This window comes from Trachurus japonicus, chromosome 17, assembly GCF_045865225.1.
Source record: "Trachurus japonicus isolate A0001 chromosome 17, Traja_1.0".
Classification (NCBI taxonomy): domain Eukaryota; kingdom Metazoa; phylum Chordata; class Actinopteri; order Carangiformes; family Carangidae; genus Trachurus; species Trachurus japonicus.
This window is the reverse complement of record NC_140923.1, coordinates 32150776-32172901: the sequence shown is the minus strand read 5'-3', so window position 1 is coordinate 32172901 and position 22126 is coordinate 32150776. Positions and strand designations below refer to the sequence as shown.

At 41.1% G+C, this 22126-nt stretch overlaps 1 protein-coding gene across 12 annotated transcripts in view; it reads left to right on the top strand.

Moving 5' to 3' along the window:
* LOC146971107 (activated CDC42 kinase 1-like) overlaps window positions 1-11055 on the top strand; it is a 67558-nt gene extending 56503 nt beyond the window's left edge. For 6 of the 12 annotated variants that reach the window (XM_085805159.1, XM_085805166.1, XM_085805156.1 and 3 more), the window contains 6 exons: window positions 979-1101; window positions 1380-1819; window positions 3320-4522; window positions 6415-6510; window positions 8996-9126; window positions 9800-10041. In XM_085805159.1, the coding sequence (XP_085661285.1) occupies window positions 979-1101; window positions 1380-1819; window positions 3320-4522; window positions 6415-6510; window positions 8996-9126; window positions 9800-9806 (2000 nt within the window). In that variant the 3' untranslated portion in view covers window positions 9807-10041. Of the gene's footprint in view, window positions 1-978; window positions 1102-1379; window positions 1820-3319; window positions 4523-6414; window positions 6511-8995; window positions 9127-9799 lie in introns of all 12 variants that reach the window. The other 6 variants (XM_085805163.1, XM_085805168.1, XM_085805162.1 and 3 more) reach the window with 3 other exon arrangements.
* The last annotated feature ends 11071 nt before the right edge of the window (window positions 11056-22126 follow it).

Here is a 22126-nt window from a genome sequence, read left to right as displayed (position 1 = left end):
AGCTGTGTAAAAATATTTAACTCAAACTTAACATTTTACCCTTATTTCAGAGTTACCTCTGTCTGTTTGTGCATTGAGGCAAAGTATAAGCTGGCCATACAACGCAAGAAAGGGGTAACTCCCATTGCTTCTAAAATGGTAGTAGCCTGTTGTACAGTGGGGCTTGTTGAACATTCTATACACAGGAAGAAAAGGGTAACTCATGTTACTGTGTTCTCTCGTTGTTTCCCCACAGCTTTGGGTAGTTCTATACACAGAGAGAAAGGGGTAACTCTAGTTACTGTGTTCTCTTGTTGTTTCACCACAGTTTTTGGGAGTTACTGTGAAAACCACCCGCAAATATATCCCAAATAAGATAACGTTGAGTCAAGATATTTATCTGCATGATGTAGCAGACCTTTAATGTCCCAAAAATGACAAAATCTCATTTTTGACAAAAAATAAGTTACCCCTTTCTTGCGTTGTAGGGCAGTGTAGATAATGAGTGAAATTTCAATTTTGAGTGAACTATCCCTTTAAGTCAAGAACATCAGATTATTGTCTGTGGCCCTGGAATGCACCTGCAGGCCTTCATTTCAATGTTCTCATCGTGTATTACACGTTAAAGATACGTGCTCGCATTTCCTCCCAAAGATTGTGTTTTTAATTCTCAAATAATCCTCATTGCAAATGTGGATCTTTTTATTACAAAGTCCACTGATTCAACTGATTACAGCACAATAGCAGATTCTACTTGTACATTTATGCCACTCATTGTTAAAACCACAGACTGGGATCAGTGCTGATCTTGGGCCATCAAAACAACTTCTGCTTTCTTTTTTTTTTTTTTTCTGCTAACATTTACTTGAAAACCTGTCATATGCAAACTGATAATTCCTGCTTTTTTTTCTCTAATCTTTTTTTTTTTAACCTTTGCTACTGTCATTTCCCCCCCTCTGTTTCTCCTTTGCGTGGCGGTGTGTGTTTTTATTCCTCCAGAGGAGCCTCCTCCCCGCCCTCCTCAGCCAGCAGTGTTAATCAACAGTAAGTCTGGTTTCTCTCAGCAGCTCCTCACCCATTGCTCCTGCCCTCTCTGTTCCCTCCTTGCTCCACTCTTCAAAGGTACATCCCATAGTTTTTGTCTCTCCTTTGCCTGTGTTTGCAGTGATTCTGTCATCAGCGTTTATTTCTTTCTCGACATATTTGTGTCTTCATCTTTTCCACCCTTGTGTCCCTCTAACAGGTGTGCAGTGTCCTTTGCTGTGCACTTTAGGACTAACTTCCAACCCAAGACTGTTTTGGAGCAGAGTGTATTTTGTGACGTGAAGTGATCTCAGTCTCATTACTTTCTAAAGTTTTCCAATATGTTAATAAGTGTATTGTGTGCTTGTTTCCTGCAGAGCCTTGCTATGATCCGGTGAACGAGGACGAGGATCTGACCTCTGCAGGACTGAAGAGATTATCACTTCGGAAAACGGGTTCCATCAAAGGCCTCAAGCTGAAACCCGCTGCCTGGGTCTCTGCTTGCAAACAGGGGAGCAGCCGGACTCCCGGCTCCGGCTACAACCACAGCAGTGAAGTGTCTCTCATTGACTTTGGGGAGGAGTTCCCCCCACCCACACCCTCCCCCTCCCCCTCACCCGTGGTTGAAATTCAGATCCCCTCATTGGCCAAGCTGGTTTTGGAGGCAGAGAACATCCTGGACCGGACTCCTCCTCAGAGTCCATCCAGATCACTGCCTCGACCCCTACACCCCACACCCGTAGTGGACTGGGACTCACGGCCGTTGCCCCCACCGCCAGCCTATGATGACGTAGCCCAGGATGAAGATGATATGGAGGTACGGTAGGAGCTGATACAGCATATTGTCTCTTCTATTATCACCTGGTTCCATTATCATTTACTGAAGCTGGACAGAAAACAGAAAAGAGGAGACCGCACACTTCAGCTCCCTCACGTGCAGATTTATTAGCACATCAAAAATAAAAAGACAGTAAAGTTTCGAGCGCACTGCTCTTCTTCAGACTAACTCTGTATAAGACGCCCCATTTTTAAACCTTCCCCTGAGGGTCACATGATGAGTCACATGGTTAAGGGAAATACATAAATCAGAACACACCTTGTGCTAAAGTAGAAAAGACATAGAATATATATAGTATATAATCTATCAACATACATAGATCAAAGCCCATCAGGCCAAATGGCCGTCATAAAGATCTAGTAAATTAGAGGCGCCTCTTAGTATTAGGATGGCTCATTTTCAAATTGAATACAAGGTTTTTGTTTTATATTTATAAATTTTACCTTTTAATCATGTTTAGAGATTTTAGATTTTAACAAATTTTAGATTTTAATCATGTTTTGAAGTTCAATTTAAACATAAGTTTCCTATAACCTTGAAAAGGACCAAGGACATTTACTGGAGCTGAAAATTGTTCATCATATAGAGGGATTCTTTGTTTACCAACAAGTCAGGATGTGTGCACAACCTGACTGCAGAAAGAACCGGTTGTCATGGTTACCTCCATGGATCTAGTGTAGTCAAAGCGGTGTTAGCTAGCGATGTTGTCAGCCTACTACGACAATTTATCACCTACTGATGTAGTGTGTGTTTTATACATAGACTGTTGGTTATATAACGGCAGAAAAGAAAAAAAAAAGTCAGGATGGAGGATCGAGTTTGTACCGCGGCAACGGCAACTTGGCCACGGGACACTCACAGCATGGCGTCGGTCATCGGTAAAAACAACACTGTGCATCCCTAACGTTACCTACAGCTATTTAACCGATAATACAGTAATGTTCAGGAAAATACTCTTACACGATTACAAAACTCAATGGTGGCTGTGAGGACTGAGGTGCTGCCTGGTCAGAGACGAGGGAAGAGGACGGACATGTCTAACGTTTGGAACAACTGCATCCTGACCCGAACATTACGTGCATGGCTGAGTATGTACCGGCCATTTAAAACAATATAGCTTAACGTTAATTAATCTCAGCTTTCCATTAGTATGTGACCTCGTCTTCAGTCACTGTCGTAGTAAACATTTCACAACTCATTGGCTGCAGTTTTACAGTTGTGCCTGTGGGCATATCTAGCTTCATCACCATTCAAACCAGCGTGTCTGACACATTATATTGCTCAAAATGAATTGCCAATGTATTATTTTCTCTCTCATTTGCCTTGAAAGGGGTGGGAGTTGACAGTATTCTGTAAAATTTGCGCGTTTTGTTATTTTTATCAAGAAGACACAAGAAGACATGATCGCGGCTCTTGCTGCTCTCTTTCTGCAGGCGACATGCGCAGTAGAAGTGTGTTACCTTGTCTTTCCTCACACAGGTGAGCTCCATCAACAGCTCAGAGCAGCAGCATGAAGACGAGAAGACCGAAGTGTGTCACCCAGACGAGGCCGACGAGGCTCCGTCCTCTGGACACAAGGTGCAGGTTGAGGGTCTTGTCTCCAGGGGCACAGACCGACCGGGCCTGGAGGACAACCTCTTTCTTCCCAGCAGGCAGAACCAGTGCCTGTCCACGTCTTTCTCTCAGTCTGTAGAAATCTTCCAAGAACTTCAGCAGGAGTGCATGAGGAGGCTCAACGTACCGACAGGAAGCGGCGCTCCTTCTAGCTCGCCGTCTCAGACCCCGGAGGGAAACCAGCTGTCCTCCAATGAAGACAGACCCCAGATCCCCCCACGCGTCCCCATCCCCCCTCGCCCTATAAAAAGGGGCGATTACACATCTGCTCGCTGGTCAAGAGATCTGTCTCTGTCCCCGACACCAGCAGACACAGCCACAGAGGACGTTTCAGTCCCAGATCAGAACCGACCGCCTCAGATTCCTCCAAGGGATCCTTTGTCCCAGCCAGGATCCAGGACTCCTAGCCCCATGGGCCTGGTGGTGGGCTCCCCCCAGCAGAGAGTCTACTCTGTCAGCCCCACCGCCATGCAAGCCCCCCTTCCACCCTGTCCCCCCACCGCACACGCCTACGGCTCCTACCTCTCCACCTCTCCAGGTAAACTCATGCCTACCACACACAGCTTTGCCTCAGATCCTAAATATGCTGCACCCAAAGTGATCCAGGCCCAGGCCCAGGGGAAGGACCCCCCCAGTAAAGGCCCCTGCATCCTGCCCATTGTACGTGACGGACGTAAAGTCAGTAACACCCACTACTACCTTCTGCCGGAGAGGCCGCCGTACCTCGATCGATACGACCGCTTCTTCAGGGAGGCGGAGAATCTTCCTGCCGGCGGCGGCGTGGAGGAGAGACACGTACGCCACGCGAACACCGCCACCGTCAGACCGATGGTGGTGAGCGGACAGACCATCCAGGGACACACCCAAGGACAGGGTCTCGTCCAGACGGGCGAGCTGAAGGCAAATTTCTCCTCCAACAACAACAGTAGTCTTGGCGGACCACGGTCAGGGATGAAGACGTCGGTCAGTCTCCCTCGGGTCTGTTCAGAAGGACTGACGCCACCGCCGCTCACCGCGCCGTGCACCAGGACAGACGGAGGAGGGAACTCAGCTGACAGGGTCAAAATGGTAAGATCAGACATATTCAAAACAAAGAAAAACATGCACTCTCCAAAAAACTTTCAGGAACAAAGTGAAGAGATGCACGGCCAAAGGTTGCACTTACAGAAAAAGAAGAAAGGCCAGCAGCACTCGTGTCCTTCTCAGTGTTTTTTTTATTGCAAATGTGTTTTAGCGCCGACGCAGTTTGCAATAAAAAAAACACTGAGAAGGACACGAGTGCTGCTGGCCTTTCTTCTTTTTCTGTAAGATCGGACATCCTGGCCATCCATGGCCTTTTGCAACTTCTTTGTTGAAACATATGTATAATATTACAGTTCAGAAAGTTCCTGTGTATTAGAGTTCAGCTTTCACACTCTCTGTGATGGATGTTGAATCCCTGCAGTGTGATACTTTATCTGTGTAAGTTGACCTCATGTCCTCCTTAATGCTACTTTGAATACTATTAGATAAAAAGTCCTTAAACATAGAGCCATTGGTTCTCAGTTCTCTATCATTAATGTGAGAGCGTGCGGTTCCTTTATTGTGAGATTAAGACCTTATCACACAACTGTGAATTACAATAAGTAATAAGACTTTAAATGTGATGTAATAGAGTGCAGACAAAGCATTTTGATGCCTCATTTGAAACTCTCTCTAGAGATCTACCAATTACATTCGATTAGCAAGAAATGAGTTTATATTATATGTATGTTATCTTACATTTGCTTATACACTGAACACAAGGGGGCAACAGAAGGTCATTTTTATTGGCTGTCCACTCAGGCTGTGTGTGTATGTGTGTGTGTGTGTTTGATACTTGGAGAAGAAGAGAGGGGTTTGAAACTGCTGGCACATGTTTAATTGCTCATATCTGTTATAATTGAACAGATTACCTCCCTATTCAAACTGGAGCTGAACTTATAAAAGTCAGTGAATTAGACTAATTAAACACGAAGCTCCATTTGAATATCTTTTTGAGTTCAAAGCTTGGTAGCATACAAATACGTTCATTTATTTCCCTCACAATGAAACAGCAAAAAAAATGTTAACTTCTCATAGCATATTTAAAAAATAAGACGCTGTTCTTCGGAGATAGAAGCCATATTAGTTTTTGCTGAGAGTTGAATTTTAAAGACCAGTAACCAGAGTTTGATTGGTTCTTTTTGCTGGCCAATTGATTCTGACACCGATTGAACCTGATTGAACTGGAGTCAGAATCACTGCGAAACTCAGGGGCTCCACATTGATCAGGCACTTGGCATTTTGTAGTGGATACTGAGATGTGTGGCTGCACTCCATCTGCAGTGGGAATGTGGGATTATATATAACCTGTACTGCAGAGGGCTTCACTGACTGACTGACTGTGGTTCACACATTGCCAGAGGAAGTAGGTGGAGGTGATGTGGTAATATCGTTTGCATAGATGTCAATGAAGTATGACATTTATACAAGTAGGAAAGAAATAATGATGCAATAAAATATTGATATAAAATCCATGACTATTGCTAGAAAGTCCTGTCACACTAAGTAACACTGTCAGTTTTTTACATTTGTGAAATTAGCATTAGCTGAAAATTGAGTTTGAATTCAAACAAACTTAATTCAGTTTGTGAAGAGACGGACTGCACAGAAAGCCTCATCAAATGCAGTGAAGCTTAAATCTCATCACTTTAACAATCATTATCAAAGGCTTCTTCATGCAAAGCTAAAAGTAAACAGAGGAGCTTGGATAAGTGCTAAAAAGTATTATCTACTTGTCAGTTTGTAAATCAGCAGTACGTGATGCATTAATGTCAAGTAGGTACAGATGATTTCACTAAGAGGAAAAGACACATGACCAGGGAATCAGAGGCAGGGGGAGTGGTGTTAGATGTAGCAGAGACATTTACTGTTTTTGTTGTTGTTTTGGGATGACTCAGGTGCAGGAGGCAGTTCACGGTGTGACGATAGAGGAGTGTCAAGCTGCTCTCCAGAACCACAACTGGAATGTCCAGAAAGCTGTGCATTACCTGAAGGTGAGATCATTCTGCACAGGAAACTGTCTATGCACTGCATCCAGGAAATGAACTCCCTGTGTTTCAATCAGGCACTAACAGAAAAGTGAGATTTCATTTCATTTTGATTTATTCCATTCATGCTATACATACTTCACATGGTTGCACATATTTACATAATGTACACATATTCACCATGAATGAAAAGGAGCAGGATGAAGAAAAACTTATAGTACCTGCCCCTCTCTATTGTTATAATTGCATTGGCTTACTATCAACACCAATATTATACTCTATTTAAAGGGATAGTTCACCCAAAATTCAAATTTCACTCATTATCTACTCACCATCATGTCAACTAAGAGCTGTGAGAATTTTCAGAGTCCTCTGTCCCTTCTCTGAGTTACGGGGGGGTCCGCGCAGCAGTATTTGTCCATATAATGGTTGTCAATGGATACCAACTTTCTTTGTCCAAAAAGACACACCAAAAAACATCCAAATACCTCCATACTGCTCGTCTGTAATGTCCCTCTTGTATTGAAGCCCCGACATGAGAAATTGTTCCGAAAAAAATTAAATAAGTCTATATTTTAAGCTTGTTTGTAGCGGAAGCTCCCAGTGTCTCAGTTTACTACTCTTCCTGTGTCAGTGCAAATCCGGCGGAACAATTTCTCATGTCGGGGCTTCAGTACAAGAGGGACATTACAGATGAGCAGTATGGAGGTATTTGGATGTTTTTTGGTGTGTCATTTTGGATGAAGAAAGTTGGTATCCATTGACAACCATTATATGGACAAATACTGCTGCGCGGACCCCCCCGTAACTCAGAGAAGGCACGGAGGACTCTGAAAATTCTCACAGCTCTTAGTTGACATGAGGGTGAGTAGATAATGAGTGAAATTTGAATTTTGGGTAAACTATCCCTTTAAAGAAAAATAAAGATGATGAAACATATAATAATAACAAGAAAACAAACAAGCAAAATAGCAGTGGACACAAGTTCAGTAAATGTTCTGGTAATGATCTGTTCTTTGCTCTATACATTATTTTTAAGGTCTGAAGTTCTATTAGATCGCCCACTTTCAATAAACCTGCAGAAATAAAAAATCTACCTGATGGTTCTCTGTTGCCTCCCTTGTGGATAACTCTTACTGCTCTTTTCTGTAGCAGAAACAGTGGAGTGATATTACTTGCATAGGTATTGTCCCACACTTCCACGCAATAATTAAGATATGGCAAGATAAGTGTACAGTAAAGCATTCTTAGTGTGTTCGTGTCCAAGACAAACTTAACCTTATTCAAAATAAAAATATTCTTTGCCACCTTGGCTTTTACATATGCTATATGGTTTTTGGGTTATTATTATTATTTGGATAACCCAAAAACCTAAATACAGACACTCTCTCAATATTCTCTCCTGCAAATGAAAGTACAATTTCATCCTTTCTTCGATTTGTAAAAACCATGAACCATGAAAGCTTATTTTCATCAAACCATCTTTGAAGTTTAACCATTTCATTAGTGATATCTTCAGCAATAAGCTCTAAATCATCCCCAGAACAGAAAAAAATAGTATCGGCAGCAAACAAAACAAACTGTAGAATCTTGGAAACTTCACAAATATCATTAATATATAAAATAAAAGGTTTAGGTCCCAAAACGGATCCTTGTGGGACTCCACATACAATCCTCATGCATTCAGATTTAAAACCCTCCAACTGTACATATTGTTTTCTGTTTTGTAAATAACTACTACTACTTTTGCCCTCAAAAATACTTCCATTAATGTTTTTTTAACTGTATTTTTAAAAATAACTTAAAGCAAAGTGCATTAAACAGGAATAAGTTAAATCATTTTTTTGTGTGACAAACTTTTGCCTCTAAGACACCAGTTCTCTGAGGTATTTTCCAACTCTCACCAATATTCCCTAGTTCTAATCCACCAAAATAAAGATGACAGGAAGTGGATTGGTAGTGCTACAATTATTAAATGGGAACTAGTCTTCAGTAAACACTGCTGTGCTGCAGAATCATCCTTAGGGATTCAGTTCACAGCGTCTGAGGTCAGGCCTGGGGCCTTTTCTGTAATAACTTTGTTTATGAACAGCACATAACTACAAACAGGTAGTCCTTCACAGTCGGGTAATGTCGTCTTTGCTTCATGTCAGGATGCGATAGCAGCAACTTTGTCGGGCCTTGAGGGAAAAGCAGGTCATTACTGCTGCAATGAGCTGACTATAAATAAAAAGCATATGTAGTCACTGATGTGTCTCGGCCATCCACAGCTCCTCAGTGGGAGGATGGAGGATGTGTTGGGATGGCAGCGAGCACAGGGGAACACTTAGGTCCACTTTAATAGTGGTGGAAAAGTTTAGAAGAGAAAGAAAAATGCAATCCATTGTGTTCGTACAAAGACTGAAATCATTTTACAATATGCCGACTGCACCCTGTGACCCTTTCATATTGTCCCCTTGTACTATTGTCTGGTCTTTGCTGGTCTCTGCAGGTGGAGCAGTTGTTCTGTTTGGGTCTGAGGAGCAGGTCAGAGTGTCTAAAGCTGCTGGAGATGTGTGACTGGAATCTGGAGGTGGCCAGCACTCAGATGTTAGATAACTATGGATCCACAACCAGGCAGAGGTACAGCACCGTGGTCATGACATCCACACAGGACTCTTATAAATAGACTGTACTGTCCTCTCAGCGTCCAGCAGTGACTGTCCATCTGTCCATTTTATTTGATATTATAGCTTAGTCACTTTGTACAACATTCAGAGCCTCTAATCCACATTTAAAACTTGCTCCAGATGTTAAATCTTGCATCTGTAGCTATTTGTCTGTCATTGTGACGGTTATGCTCTTTCAGCACACTGAACTTCGCCCCACATGAGGTCAGATTTATGTCTGTTTAGAAAAGTTAGAAAAGAAAAGCAAGCAGACATAAACAGCAGGTCGACAGGCAGCAGTGTGATGCAATGAGGAGACTGTTAATGAGGCATATTTAGCTGATAGACGGGAGAAAGTTTTCTGCTTTGTTTAACTGTTTTATAAGGAAAAAAAGTATGGAATTGATTTAAATGAATGCTGTGCTGCTTTTATAACTGTACTATGTTATAAAAGCAGGAGGTCTTTGCCTCCTACCAGGCCATTGCTTAAATAAGAATGTTTTCTTAGCTACTGGTTAAATAAAGGCTAAAAGAAAAGGCCTAAAAAGTGAAAGCTGCTGTTGTAAGTCTGTGTAGATATAACTGTAGTTCATATAGGGAGATGTAGCATATTCTCAATCTAATCTCAGTCTGATTTCTATGTGCAGGCGGTGACAGAAATCTGAGGCTGCTGAGCTCTGATTGGACCTTCATCCTCGGTAAAACATCATCATCAGAGGAGAGGAAGAGGAATAGGCCCCTGATCCATTCTGTTGAACACTTCACTCACACTTCCAATCACAAGACTGTCATTTGAGTACGGAGGAATCAAACCCAGTTTCACTGAACTAGCACAAAATACATTGTTGCTCCATTGATTCATACTGTGGAAACAGGGATATGGCCTGAGTGCAGAAAAAGAGACACAGTTTGACTTTGGTCTGCAAGATGTCATTGTCATAGTTATTAAGAAATAGAAGTCATCCACCTGTGTGTCCAGGACCATTGGGTCAGCCCATGACTGTCTCTCAAACAGATCTGTCACAGATTCTGGGTGCTAACATACCGTCAGATCCTCTTACTGGTATCATCACTGCCACAGTTACACTGGTGACCAACAGCAGAGAGATACTCTAATCATCTCTTATGTCAGTGTCATTAAACAGTCAGGCTGGATGTGAATCTAAAGAGGCCAAAATGATTAGCACAATATACACAGCAGCACTTTCTAAAAAGAACACGCCAAGAACTTTGAAGTTTGACTGAAAACTTGTGTCTCATTTACTGATCACTGCACAAAAACTGTCCAGTGTTTGTACATGTAGGTCATTAGAGGTTAACACCCTGGACTGCAGCTGTAGGATCCTGAAGCAGTTGCTTTCAGGAACAGTTAAAAGTAAATAATATTGTACCTCTATGACATCCATGCACAACTCAATGGTAATATTTAACTGGCTTTCCAGGCTGTATTTCACAGGAAATCACTCTGCCTGTTGACTGTTATTAAGAAGTGTGGGGATGTGATGATGAAGATTGTCTGCTGCTGAAAGTCTGTGGAGTCCAGGGAAAATGTGCACTTTTATAGCTTAATGAGGGAAGTTAGTATCGCTGCAGTTCTCTGCTCACCCTCTGTGCTAAGAGTCAAAGGTCAAACGAGTTCATTGTCGACCCGAATCAAGACAACTGATGGAGACAGAAGATCAGAGAAGCAGTTTGTCCAAGGGCCTACAAAACTGTCTAATTTATTTTATTTTTCAAAGGGTACAAACAAAATACTCTTTATGAAGAAAGTCTTGTGTGTTTGTGAACAAAATAATGGTTTATTATTTTAATATATTTTAACACAATGCTTAGGGACAAAGAAGACTGTCATGTCCATTACAGGGCAGGTCAAACATGAATTTCACCGCATGTGTCCCCTGAATAACAAATTACAAATCAAAGTAATAGTCACACTTTAGATCAAATGCATCTAAATCCATCTATTGCACAAAGCTGTATAGTTCTTGACTGTCTAAAATGGGATTTGCTTGACATGAATTCTGTGTAAATTTGGGTTTATTTTAAAATGCTCACCATCTCTGTCGAACCACTGAGCTCCCTTCACTCCGACTTAAAGTTTTTGCTTTCTGGAGGAATTCAATATTTCACACGGAAAATTTAGGCAAAGACTAACAACACAAAAACCTCCACAGGAATAAAAAAATTAACATTTTTCTTAATATATTGATGGCAGGATTTCTAGTAACTCGTCAGTCAGACTCAGGGTCGTTTCCTCTGGGCACATTTAACCAACTGACAGTGTTATAACTACACAACGTGTTAACTGTCTGCAATAACTCTCTCTTCTCATAAGTCGCTCAGCAGCATTGTCAACAACACTGCAAGTTGTGAGCCATGTTTCATGTTCAGCAGTTGTTGATTAAAGGGATAGTTCACCCAAAATTCAAATTTCACTCATTATCTACTCACCCTCATGTCGACTAAGGGCTGGGAGAATTTTCAGAGTCCTCCGTGCCTTCTCTCAGTTATGGGGGGGTCCGTGCAGCAATATTTGTCCATATAATGGTTGTGAATGGATACCAACTTTCTTCGTCCAAAAAGACACACCAAAAAACATCCAAATACCTCCATACTGCTCATCTGTAATGTCCCTCTTGTATTGAAGCCCCGACATCAGAAATTGTTCCGCCGGCGTGATTTGCACAGACACAGGAAGAGCAGTGAACCAAGACACTGGGAGCTTCCGCTACAAACAAGCTTAAAATATAGACTTATTTAATTTTTTTCGGAGCAATTTCTCATGTCGGGGCTTCAATACAAGAGGGACATTACAGATGAGCAGTATGGAGGTATTTGGATGTTTTTTGGTGTGTCTTTTTGGACAAAGAAAGTTGGTATCCATTCACAACCATTATATGGACAAATACAGTACTGCTGCACGAACCCCCCCGTAACTCAGAGAAGGAACGGAGGACTCTGAAAATTCTCACAGCTCTTAGTTGACATGAGGGTGAGTAGATAATGAGTGAAATTTAAATTTTGGGTGAACTATCCCTTTAACATGGCTCTTGTTCTGAGTTAGCCCGGGGTTGGGTGGCTAACTGTTTAGGCATAGGCCACATTTTGTCTTGTAAAACAGACTAAATCACATTAGACTGATCTACAAGCTAAATGATGGCTTGTCTAACACATTTGACTACTCAGATAATATTTGTGCAACCAGGTCTGAGTCTAGACATTTTCCATATGTGAATGAAGAAATAACACCAAGGCCACCCAATCAGTGGCATCTCCCCTCACCCTGAATACAGTATAGTCTTTCCTCATTCTGTCCCTCTAAGCACTTTGCCCACACAGAACTCTAGTGCATCAGCTGAAAACCCCAGCCAGCATTGGTATTTTCTGCATGCACCCAGACTACATTGGCAGCTAATAACAGCAACGTAGTGAAATGTACCCCAAGGCACAGATCCTGCCCCATAATCATCACTTAAAACCACAACTGTGATGTTTCGGTCAGCAGCTTTAGGGGCAATAATTTATAAACTTCTAGTACGTGTCAGCTCTGGCTGAACTCACAGCTGGACATGACAATGCAATTTTGTGACTGTATTGTCACAGTAGAGCCCTGAGCAAAGACCAAAAATGGTTTCCAACTCAGTCAACATGGAAAACTTTTGGGCCTGTCCTGCTTTTTTAAAATCATATTTACTCAGCGTTTGAGCACTCCAGTGACAGGAAGAGCAATATAAGGCTTCCTACAAAAATTCACTTTATTGTTGTCAAAAAGGCCACACATGATGATACAGTGCTTCTGTTTATACCAGAAGCACTGGTAGAAAAAGATGGAAAAAAAAAAACTCTTCACCAACTGGTCCCCATCCATCTATTTAATCACAAAATAAATGTCTATGTTCACACGTGCCCCCTGGCTTTGTTCCAAACCAACCAACTCCTCCATATGTCCACAAAGCCCTCCAGTATGAGCACAATCTGTTTGGGCAGAAACTTCAAATGGCCTCTAAAAAAGCTCATTTGGAGCCACAACAAACCTGCTATCTGCCTAAGTAAATTAAAAGGCTTAAAAAATATATATTTATAAAGGATGTACAGGACTGATTTTAGAAAACAACCTCCAGTCAAAGCTTTCTCCTGTGTGCAATAAGGCTGCTGTAGAACCTGTGACCTCCCAGTCTGTCCATCCATCAGTGCTATCCAGTTGTGAGAATATCATTGAGCATTCATCCCTGTCATGTTGTATCCCGGTGATAAAATGCACATGCAACACTGTTTTCAGTATAAAGTGTTTGGTGACTCCAGTTTTCCTCCCCACGTTGGATGAAGCTGTCCTTCAACACTGATCCAGAGTCAGTTTTATCATTGTCATTCTGGTATGTGAGGTGGTAAACTGACAGGAAACCAGTGCGTTAGGACATGTTGATGTGAGGGCTGCCTCCACAGTCTGTCCATGTGTTGTTTGTCTTTATACCAAGCTGCTGTAGTTGTATTAAAAGGACTGAACCTTGTGGTGTTGACATTGATGTTAGAAAAACTCTTTTCAGTTCTGTTTGGTCTTTGTTTGCCACAGAAGTTTCTTCAGAAACTCACTCTGCTATTTCAGAGTCATTTATATTGTTTTCGCTGTTTCTCCTTCAAACCAATTTGTTTTGTTTTTTTCCTCATTTGTATGTGTTTGCTTCCCAGGATGTGGTTTATTTTAAATGCCTACTGTACAGCTGGTTGTCATTGTTTCTCTCCTCCTGGGTTGATGGAACTGTTCAAGAGAAGTTCATGCTGCCGAATTTATAAATGTATTTTTTATTAAAGAGTTAATTATTTTTTACCTCTTTTCTTCTTTTGAGGAATCTTTTATTGCAGCCACCTTAGTTAGTCGCATGAGAGCTGAATGAATCATGCTGAATTCTTTTAAATAAATTAAGATGTGTTCCACACGACGCTCAGATGCACAACAGCTTATTACTACCCTGAGACAACTACTGCATTAATGAACCTTAAAGTATTTGAATGTGTTTTTCTGTCCCATTGAATATTAATGAACAAAAAACCCAGCAAGACTCTTTACAAAGATAAGACATGAACTTGTTCAAGCCATACTTTTAGGTCTCTTGTTTTGAGGTAAATGCCAGCACACTATTAGTGTTAACCTGTTGATCCATAGCAATAACTGCAGTGTTAGTGCAACATGCTACAATTTTCCAATTAGTGTAACACAAATTACAGCTCAGGCTCAGTAGTTTTGCAGGCGATGTGTCATTTGATACCTGTGAGAATACAAACCTTATCCATCCAATAGTTATTTCCAAAGCATTTCACCCTGAACCAAACTGTTTCTGACACTAGAGGTAGAAGTCATCTTCACTAGTGGGATCTGTTGTCTGGAACCACAAACACCTGATTACCAGATTTTGAGCTAATCCGTCCATAAAATGTCAACATATTTCACTGCAAGTGAAACATTGTATCGGCTCGATGAGCTAAACAACAGGATGCTCAGGGGACCATCAATATCTTTGATCCAATATTTGTGTCTGGAACAAATTGGTGGACTTACTGATCAACACTGCCATCTCTAGAGCTGCAGCACGGCTAAATATTGGTTGATTTAAGGCGCTCTGACAAAGATTTGCCGTTTTTCTGTGTTGTTAATCATTTTAAATTGAATATTTTGGGGGATATGAACTGCCAATATAACCTAACATGGTATGTGAGGATGCCTCTCTCATCTCTGGAAACTAAACAATAAATAATTGAAAAATACTCATAAGATTAAGCAGTAATGAAAACGGTAGCCCTGAATGTGTGATACTAACAAGTTGTGTGACCGTTTCATGGTGAGTAACTTTATGAGTGTCCGTCCATCTCAGCGCCACCAGCCCTCACAGCCTCAGTGTGATGTGACATAATCTGAATCAATGAGGCTGTGTTTGTGGTTGTGATCATTGACGTTCCAACGATGCGAGGCCTTGATCCCTGTGAGAAAATAAAGCCCAGACCTTGCATGTGTTGACCGTATTGATCCTCTCCCCACACATATCAATTGACCTTCATATTGTATATTCATACTGTCCGCTGCAGCACCAAGGACCTTTATGGTCCATAGTTCATAAATTGTTTCTGATGTGTTGGGACCTAAATAAGCATATCGCAGTCTCATTTGTTTATTGATGAAACTGCTGGAATCCTAATGATGATAAATGCCCATTGGTGGATGAAACATAAAACTTTACTTAGAGAGTAAGACTTGAACAGTGAGGCTGTTTGGCAAAAGCCCAAGGAACTGTCAAACCTTCAGTCGCACAAACACACATTATTCTTTGATGTTTTTCCCTCCCTTTCCATTCACAATCTTTCTTGTCTTTACTCACACATCCAGCTTCGTGGTTGAACTTCTTGCTTCTTGCTGAGGAACCCAGCAGGCCCTCGATTCATCTTAATGTTGTGTGTGTGTGTTTGGGTACAGTATCATTACCCAGTCCCTGGACAAATTATTAATGTCTGTTGTTTTGGGCGAGTAGTGGGCTCACAGGAATCCCCTGAGAAATTATTATGGTTTTCACCAAAGAGAGGAGGATAAATAAAGAGGCGACAGAGACAAAGAAAAAGCAGGAGGAAGGCTGCCAAGAAAGTGCAGAGGAACAGATAAGAGTGTACCTTGGAAAAGAAATCCTCTGGCATGTATACTTATATATGTGTGTGTGTCTACAGTTTGCCTTATAGAAAGACCATTTCAATATCTCTCCATGTGCTTTTTTTTTTTTTTTTTTAGTTTTTTCCATTCTTTTTTTATTTATTTTGTCTGAGGAAGGTATATTTTTCTCCAAGACTGTCTATTTCCTTCCTCGCCATCATCTCCTTTGTTGTTCTGAGTTGAAACTTTAGCTCAGACCTGTAGCACATGCACAAACCTTCAGTGTGCAATGAATTGGCCAACTGAGGAGCGGAGAGAGAGACAGGTTGATGACAGGGTGACAGTGGGAAGGTAGATACAAAGGAGAGACTTTTGAGAAGTCGGAGAGAGAGGGGAAGAGACTCTGAAAAGGAACGGAGGGATTGGTGGATGGACTGAGAGAGAGTGGTGGTGTGCAACAACACATGGGTCTCATTTTATTTCCTTTTCACTTTTCCTTTTCCTGCACATCTTAAAAAACAACCATGTCTTCTCTCTGCTGAACCACGTTCGTTTGGTATAAATCATTTGAATTAAAGGGATAGTTCAACATTTTGGCAAATTTACCTATTGCCATAATCCCTATAGTCATACTGTAGGGGCAGGTGAATTTTGGCAAAATGTTTAACTATCCCTTCCCTTTTCCCTTTTCATGTAATGGCTGTCAGCACATCAGTACACAGCACCATGTCTCACATAAATCTCTTTTAGATTTGACAGATTACTTGAAGTAATTTGAAAGAGAAAGTTTTGTAAAACCATATCACGTTAGGATCACATTCACATCTTTGTGTTTTTAATGTTTAAAGCAGAATTATGTGATGTTTGAAAGCACCATTGTCAGAGGTTACTTCCAAATTAAAGACTTATTGAGATGCCCTGAAAGCCACAAAAACAACCACAATGTGATAGCTCTATTAACCTCACAAATGGGTCCCTTAATCAGCTTAGTTCTTTACTGGGCTGAATGTTACAGAGCGGCATTGTGAGCAGAGATACGATCAAAATGTGATAAATCAGCCAAAGGATTCGTAATATCCACACTCCTCCTTGTATGGCAGTTAGAGCGTCTTTGTCTCGGGAAATGTGGCCTATTACAGAGTGAAACTAAATTTATGAGGTGTAATTATGGGAAACGTCTCAATCAAAATGAATGGACTTGAGTGCATCGTGTCAAACCCTTTCACATTACATGGCCATTGGAACCACTGCAGATGTAAAAGAATATCTGTGTGTGGCTTTAAGAGCACAAAGCACTGTGTTGCAGAAACTGCTAAAGTCGAATCCCATTGTTCCCCTTCATTTCTCCCTTTGACTTTGGTCAATTGTTCTCTTGTGTGGTTCTTCAGCAGTACAGTATGTGCAGCCTTTAGATCGACTGATCAATGATGTATAGGGAAAGGATATACCATTGTCTTCTTACAAGAGAGCACTGAGGTAGCTGAGTGCGACAGAGAGTGGTGAAGTGTGTTTTGTCATTGAGAGCACAGACACAATAATGAACCTCCACCCGGAAATCATCAATTAATCATTGTGCTCATGGCAGCCCTTTGTCTCAATGTCTCCCTGCTGGTAAGTTATTATAGGATTATCAAACCTTTACCACTCTTATGTAACTATTCATCACCTTGTTTCAATACATGGTGTCCAATCCTCCCCCTGCTAACCCATGATGTTAATTCATACTGAAATTAATCGCCGCCCAAAAGCCTTAAAACATTACAATTATATGATCCTATATGCCAAGCCGCAGTGGAGCATGTCCTATCATTCCACATAATGACACGTGAACATGTGAACATCAGCTGTGAAATGTTTAGAGAGCTGTGCTGCTCCTGGGTTTATGAATGACTGTCTGATTGTTATATTGGTACATTATGTGCATGTTCCCTCCGCCGACCTCCACTCATGGATGTAATTGGATTTCTGGGAAGTGCAGATACACGTGCATGCCTAGACATATTGTAGAGAACAGGTGCACGTGTAATATGTGCAAGGCTCCATTATATATGATTACAGTTTCATTTCTGACAGACAAATAGCCAGAGAAGCGCACTCACCTCAGAGAAAATCTTTCAGCGACAGCTTTGGTGTGGTGTCAGTCTCTTCTGGTATGTCGAAAACCCATTTTTGGATTCTCAAGGCTTGATTTATAAAAAATGACGAAAAACCATTTCCGTAATTGCAAATTCTAGGTTGTCATTTGCAGAGACATGCATCAGTGGTAAGTGAAAGGGACAACCACCCACCACTTAAAAGTATGTCTTATTCAAAAAATTGAAGGGAGTGGAGATGGGTGAAAGAGGAGGATAGACAGATAAGAGGAGTGAAGATGGGGTGTTTGGATGGGAGGGAGGTGAATGGTTGGAGAGAAAGAAGAGAAAGAATTGTTTTTTCTTTAGAAACTGGAGCATTGATGAGGAGGAGTAAGTGATGAGCGACTGGAAGAGCGAGGGGGGGTAACAGTATTAGAAGGAAAAAAGAAGTTGAGAAACTGGAGAAAACCAGACCTGATTTTAAATTAATACATTCAACAGATGCTGTTTTTTTTTTTTTTTCAAATCTAAGCCATGTGCAAGATAAAACAGGTGAGAAATCATTTGTCACCAAACTTTCCTGCAAGAAACACCCCACCAATGGATAGAGAGACAAAGAAGATTGTTAATCATCGTGGAGATGTTTCTGTTACTGACAGATTTCCCAACTCCTAATTGTTCCTATAGGCTAAGCACCGTTGAGGCCATTATCCACAAGTGGAAGGAACATCACTCAACTGGTTTCACATGGAATTCCCAACAGGATTTCTCACTGGGCAGTCAGAAAGTTAGAGAAGTAGCCCAAGAACCACTCGAACAAAACTCAAGGAAGGCTTTGAAGCAGCCAATACAGTCATCACAAAGAAAACAACTGGGAGTCCTCTCTCCACAACCATGTAGCCTACTCCATTCAAGCTGGAAGGCTTCATTGCTGGAGAAAATGTTTGTTGAGGCATATTTGAAGTTTACTACAGGAAACAAAAATCAAGCTTTTGGACAACAATAAAACATAATGTTTGAAGGAGGAAAGGCTCTGCATTCTGACCTAAAAATACCATAATGTATGTACAGAGATGTTAGGAGGTGGAACAATCCTGGTTCAGGGCTCATCACATGGTGCTGTTGGAATCCAAATTATTGAAGGAAAGATGAATGGTGCCATGAATCTTTTGCTAGTCAATGTAATGATGATGAGATGCTGCTGGATCTCTGTCTAGGACAATGATCCCCAACATACTATACTGAAGACTCAGCCTAAATTGGTTCAAAGGACTGAAAATAAAGCTGTTGGACTGGCCTCGTCAATCACCAGACTTACAGTAAATCCAATAGAACGTTTGTAGAAGAGACTGAAGATCATGATTCACCAGCAAGACCCCCAAAAATCTTCAACAAAATGAAAGTTTTTTTCCATACAGGAAGCACATTAAAACTGACATTGAAGGACTTTTTCAGCAAGTAAACCTCTGTTAGCATGTTCAATACTTTTTCCCCAGAGTGTCACTCCACTTTTTTTCGCATAACGTTTTTGTGGACTGAAGAGTTGTAATTTCTTAACTTGTGTACTTTTATGAAGTTATTATCAATATCTGGTCTACATTTTAAGAGATTGACTTTGCTTGCAAAATGTTGAGGTGTTGAATATTTATTTCCCCCACTGTATTTTGATCAGGGGGACATATCTCTCATGTCAAGATTTCATAGTGGTAAGCATATACTGCATGATTATTGGAAAGAGATTGCTTCCTCTGCATTAAACTTTGAATCTACTGAGAGAAACCTTTGAGATATAACCACACCATGACAATATTGGGCATGTGACAGAAAAGTAATATATGAAGTTCCTGCTCCTATAGAGAAAAAAAATCTCTTGACTCTTTCAATAAACACCAAGTAATGACTTTAAAACTTTATAACTTTTTATTGTGAACTGACACAAACAGGTATAGGGAGCTACAGAAAGTCATAACTGCAGCACAAACATAAAATCTGAATAATTTCTGGGAAGACAGTGGGAGAACTTGGAATCTCTCCATCCGGAGGGGGAGCTGCTCTCATCTCTGCCTCTGGCCATCTCCCTCTGGGTTGCTGCACTCACACTGGAGCTGCTCTATGTATGTATGGCATCTGCTCTCAGGTCAGCCTAGTCTAGGCTGTGGTCCACTGGGCCAATCCACATCAGTCTAAACTTTTCACACCAATCACCTTCCAAATGTGCCTCACTGATAGCTCCTGAACGTACAGTACTTACAGTCACACTGACTCAAAAAAATGATATTAAATCAATATTCAAAGCTATGATCAATATTTTTATATTTACCGTCACGACTATACTCCTACTGTATAGAAGTTGCCTGTGGTGATGCATTCAAGGAAAGCTATTATGCGACAGTGCACTGCAGTGTATGTAACATTGTTTAGCTCATTGTCTTGGTTTTACATCCTGCAGCTTTACTATTTTGGTTCACTCCTGTACTTCTCAGACACCTGAGTCATAAATCAAACCGAATCCCTGATGTTAAAACATTTAAACATTATTTGTATTCCACTGTTTGCTGGCTGCATGCAGCACAGTCTGCCAGCAGAGGCAGGTGAGTAAACTGATATGTTTGGAGACTCTGTGTGTGTGTGTGTGTGTGTGTGTGTGTGTAAGAGAGAGAGAGAGAGAGTAGAAAAACTCCCTCAGCTGTGTTCCCTCTGCCTCTTTCATCTTTAAACTTTCATAGGAACACTTCTTTTTCTCATCACTCCTCTCTCCCGTCATCTTTTAACACTAAAACACACATACAAACACAAAAACACAAACACACACACACACACACACACACACACACACACACACAGCCAGCCCCAGCACAGTCACCCTTCCTTATTACAACATTGTGTAGTTAGACGCTAATGCAGTAATATATCCACTGACAAAGTGATCGTTTTTCTCGTTCAGCATTTTGCTTAATTTGCTTACTTGCATTGTGCTGATCATTAGACCAGAAGATTAATAATGTGTGCTAAATATAAATGTAGAGCCTGGAAAATGTTAGCTTACCTTATCACCTCTAAACTCACAGACCACATATGACATGTTTTGTTAAACATGCACAAAAACAATGATGAAATTGGACCAGATTTTTTTTTTTTTGGCTATTTCTTGGCTGGATACAGTGACTCACTCATGCTATGGCCACACTCTATAGCAAGCAGTTGCCCCCTGTTTCCAGTCATTATGCTAAGCTAACCTCTACAGTATGTGCCCTAGCTACATATTTAGCAGACATGAGTGTGGTATCAGTCTCGTCATTCAACCTCTAGTTAATTCTTGTTACCAGAGTTCTGGGCTCTGTAGTTAAGAGTGCCTTCAAAGTGCTTCATTAAAAATCATATTCAAATAATACAATGTTTCTGATATTTGTTTGTTTTTCTGGTGGTGGACTGGTAGTCTAAGTTAAAGTAGCCTACAGTATTTCCCAAAATGACTGTTGTCCCACAAACAGCAGTGAAATCTCTAACACCTGGCATCATGCGTTCCTTAAAGGGATAGTAGCATTTTTTTAAAAAGTGGGGTTGCTTGATCTGCAAATAGCCCCTAACTACATTAATTGCAGTAGAAGACTCTCTGCACTCCTCCCGTTAGCAACGCCAGCCCATAGCCCTGCCCAGAGGTTTACAACATACAGTGTTGTGAACAGACCCAAAGAAACATAAAAGAGGTTTTACCTGGAAAAAAAATACACAGTTCCATTGCTCGCTATAATATAATTTTTTCCAGCCCCTCAAAGTGCAGGAAAAACACAGTTTTTATTTGGACCTAACCAACTGCTGATCAGACGGGCGCTAACCCTGGACGGAGGGATAAGTGAGTTGGTTAGGTCCAAATAAAAACTGCGTTTTTCCTGCACTTTGAAGGGCTGAAAAAAATGATATTATAGCGAGCAATGGAACTGTGTATTTTTTCAGGTAAAACCTCTTTTAGGCCGTTTCTTTGGGTCTGTTCACAACACTGTAAGTTGTAAATCTCTGGGCAGGGCTATGGGCTGGCGTTGCTAACGGGAGGAGTGCAGAGAGTCTTCTACTGCAATTAAAGTACTTAGGGGCTATTTGTAGACCATACAACCCCACTTTAAAAAAAATGCTACTATCCCTTTAAAACACAACAGTTGAAACTAAATTACAGTGAAATTATTTCTGTAGTTAAGAGTAGTTAACAGAGCTTTTTTTTTCCTAATCCAGTTCTGTTCTTTGTCTGGACTGTGATGCCTCCTTGAATTTAC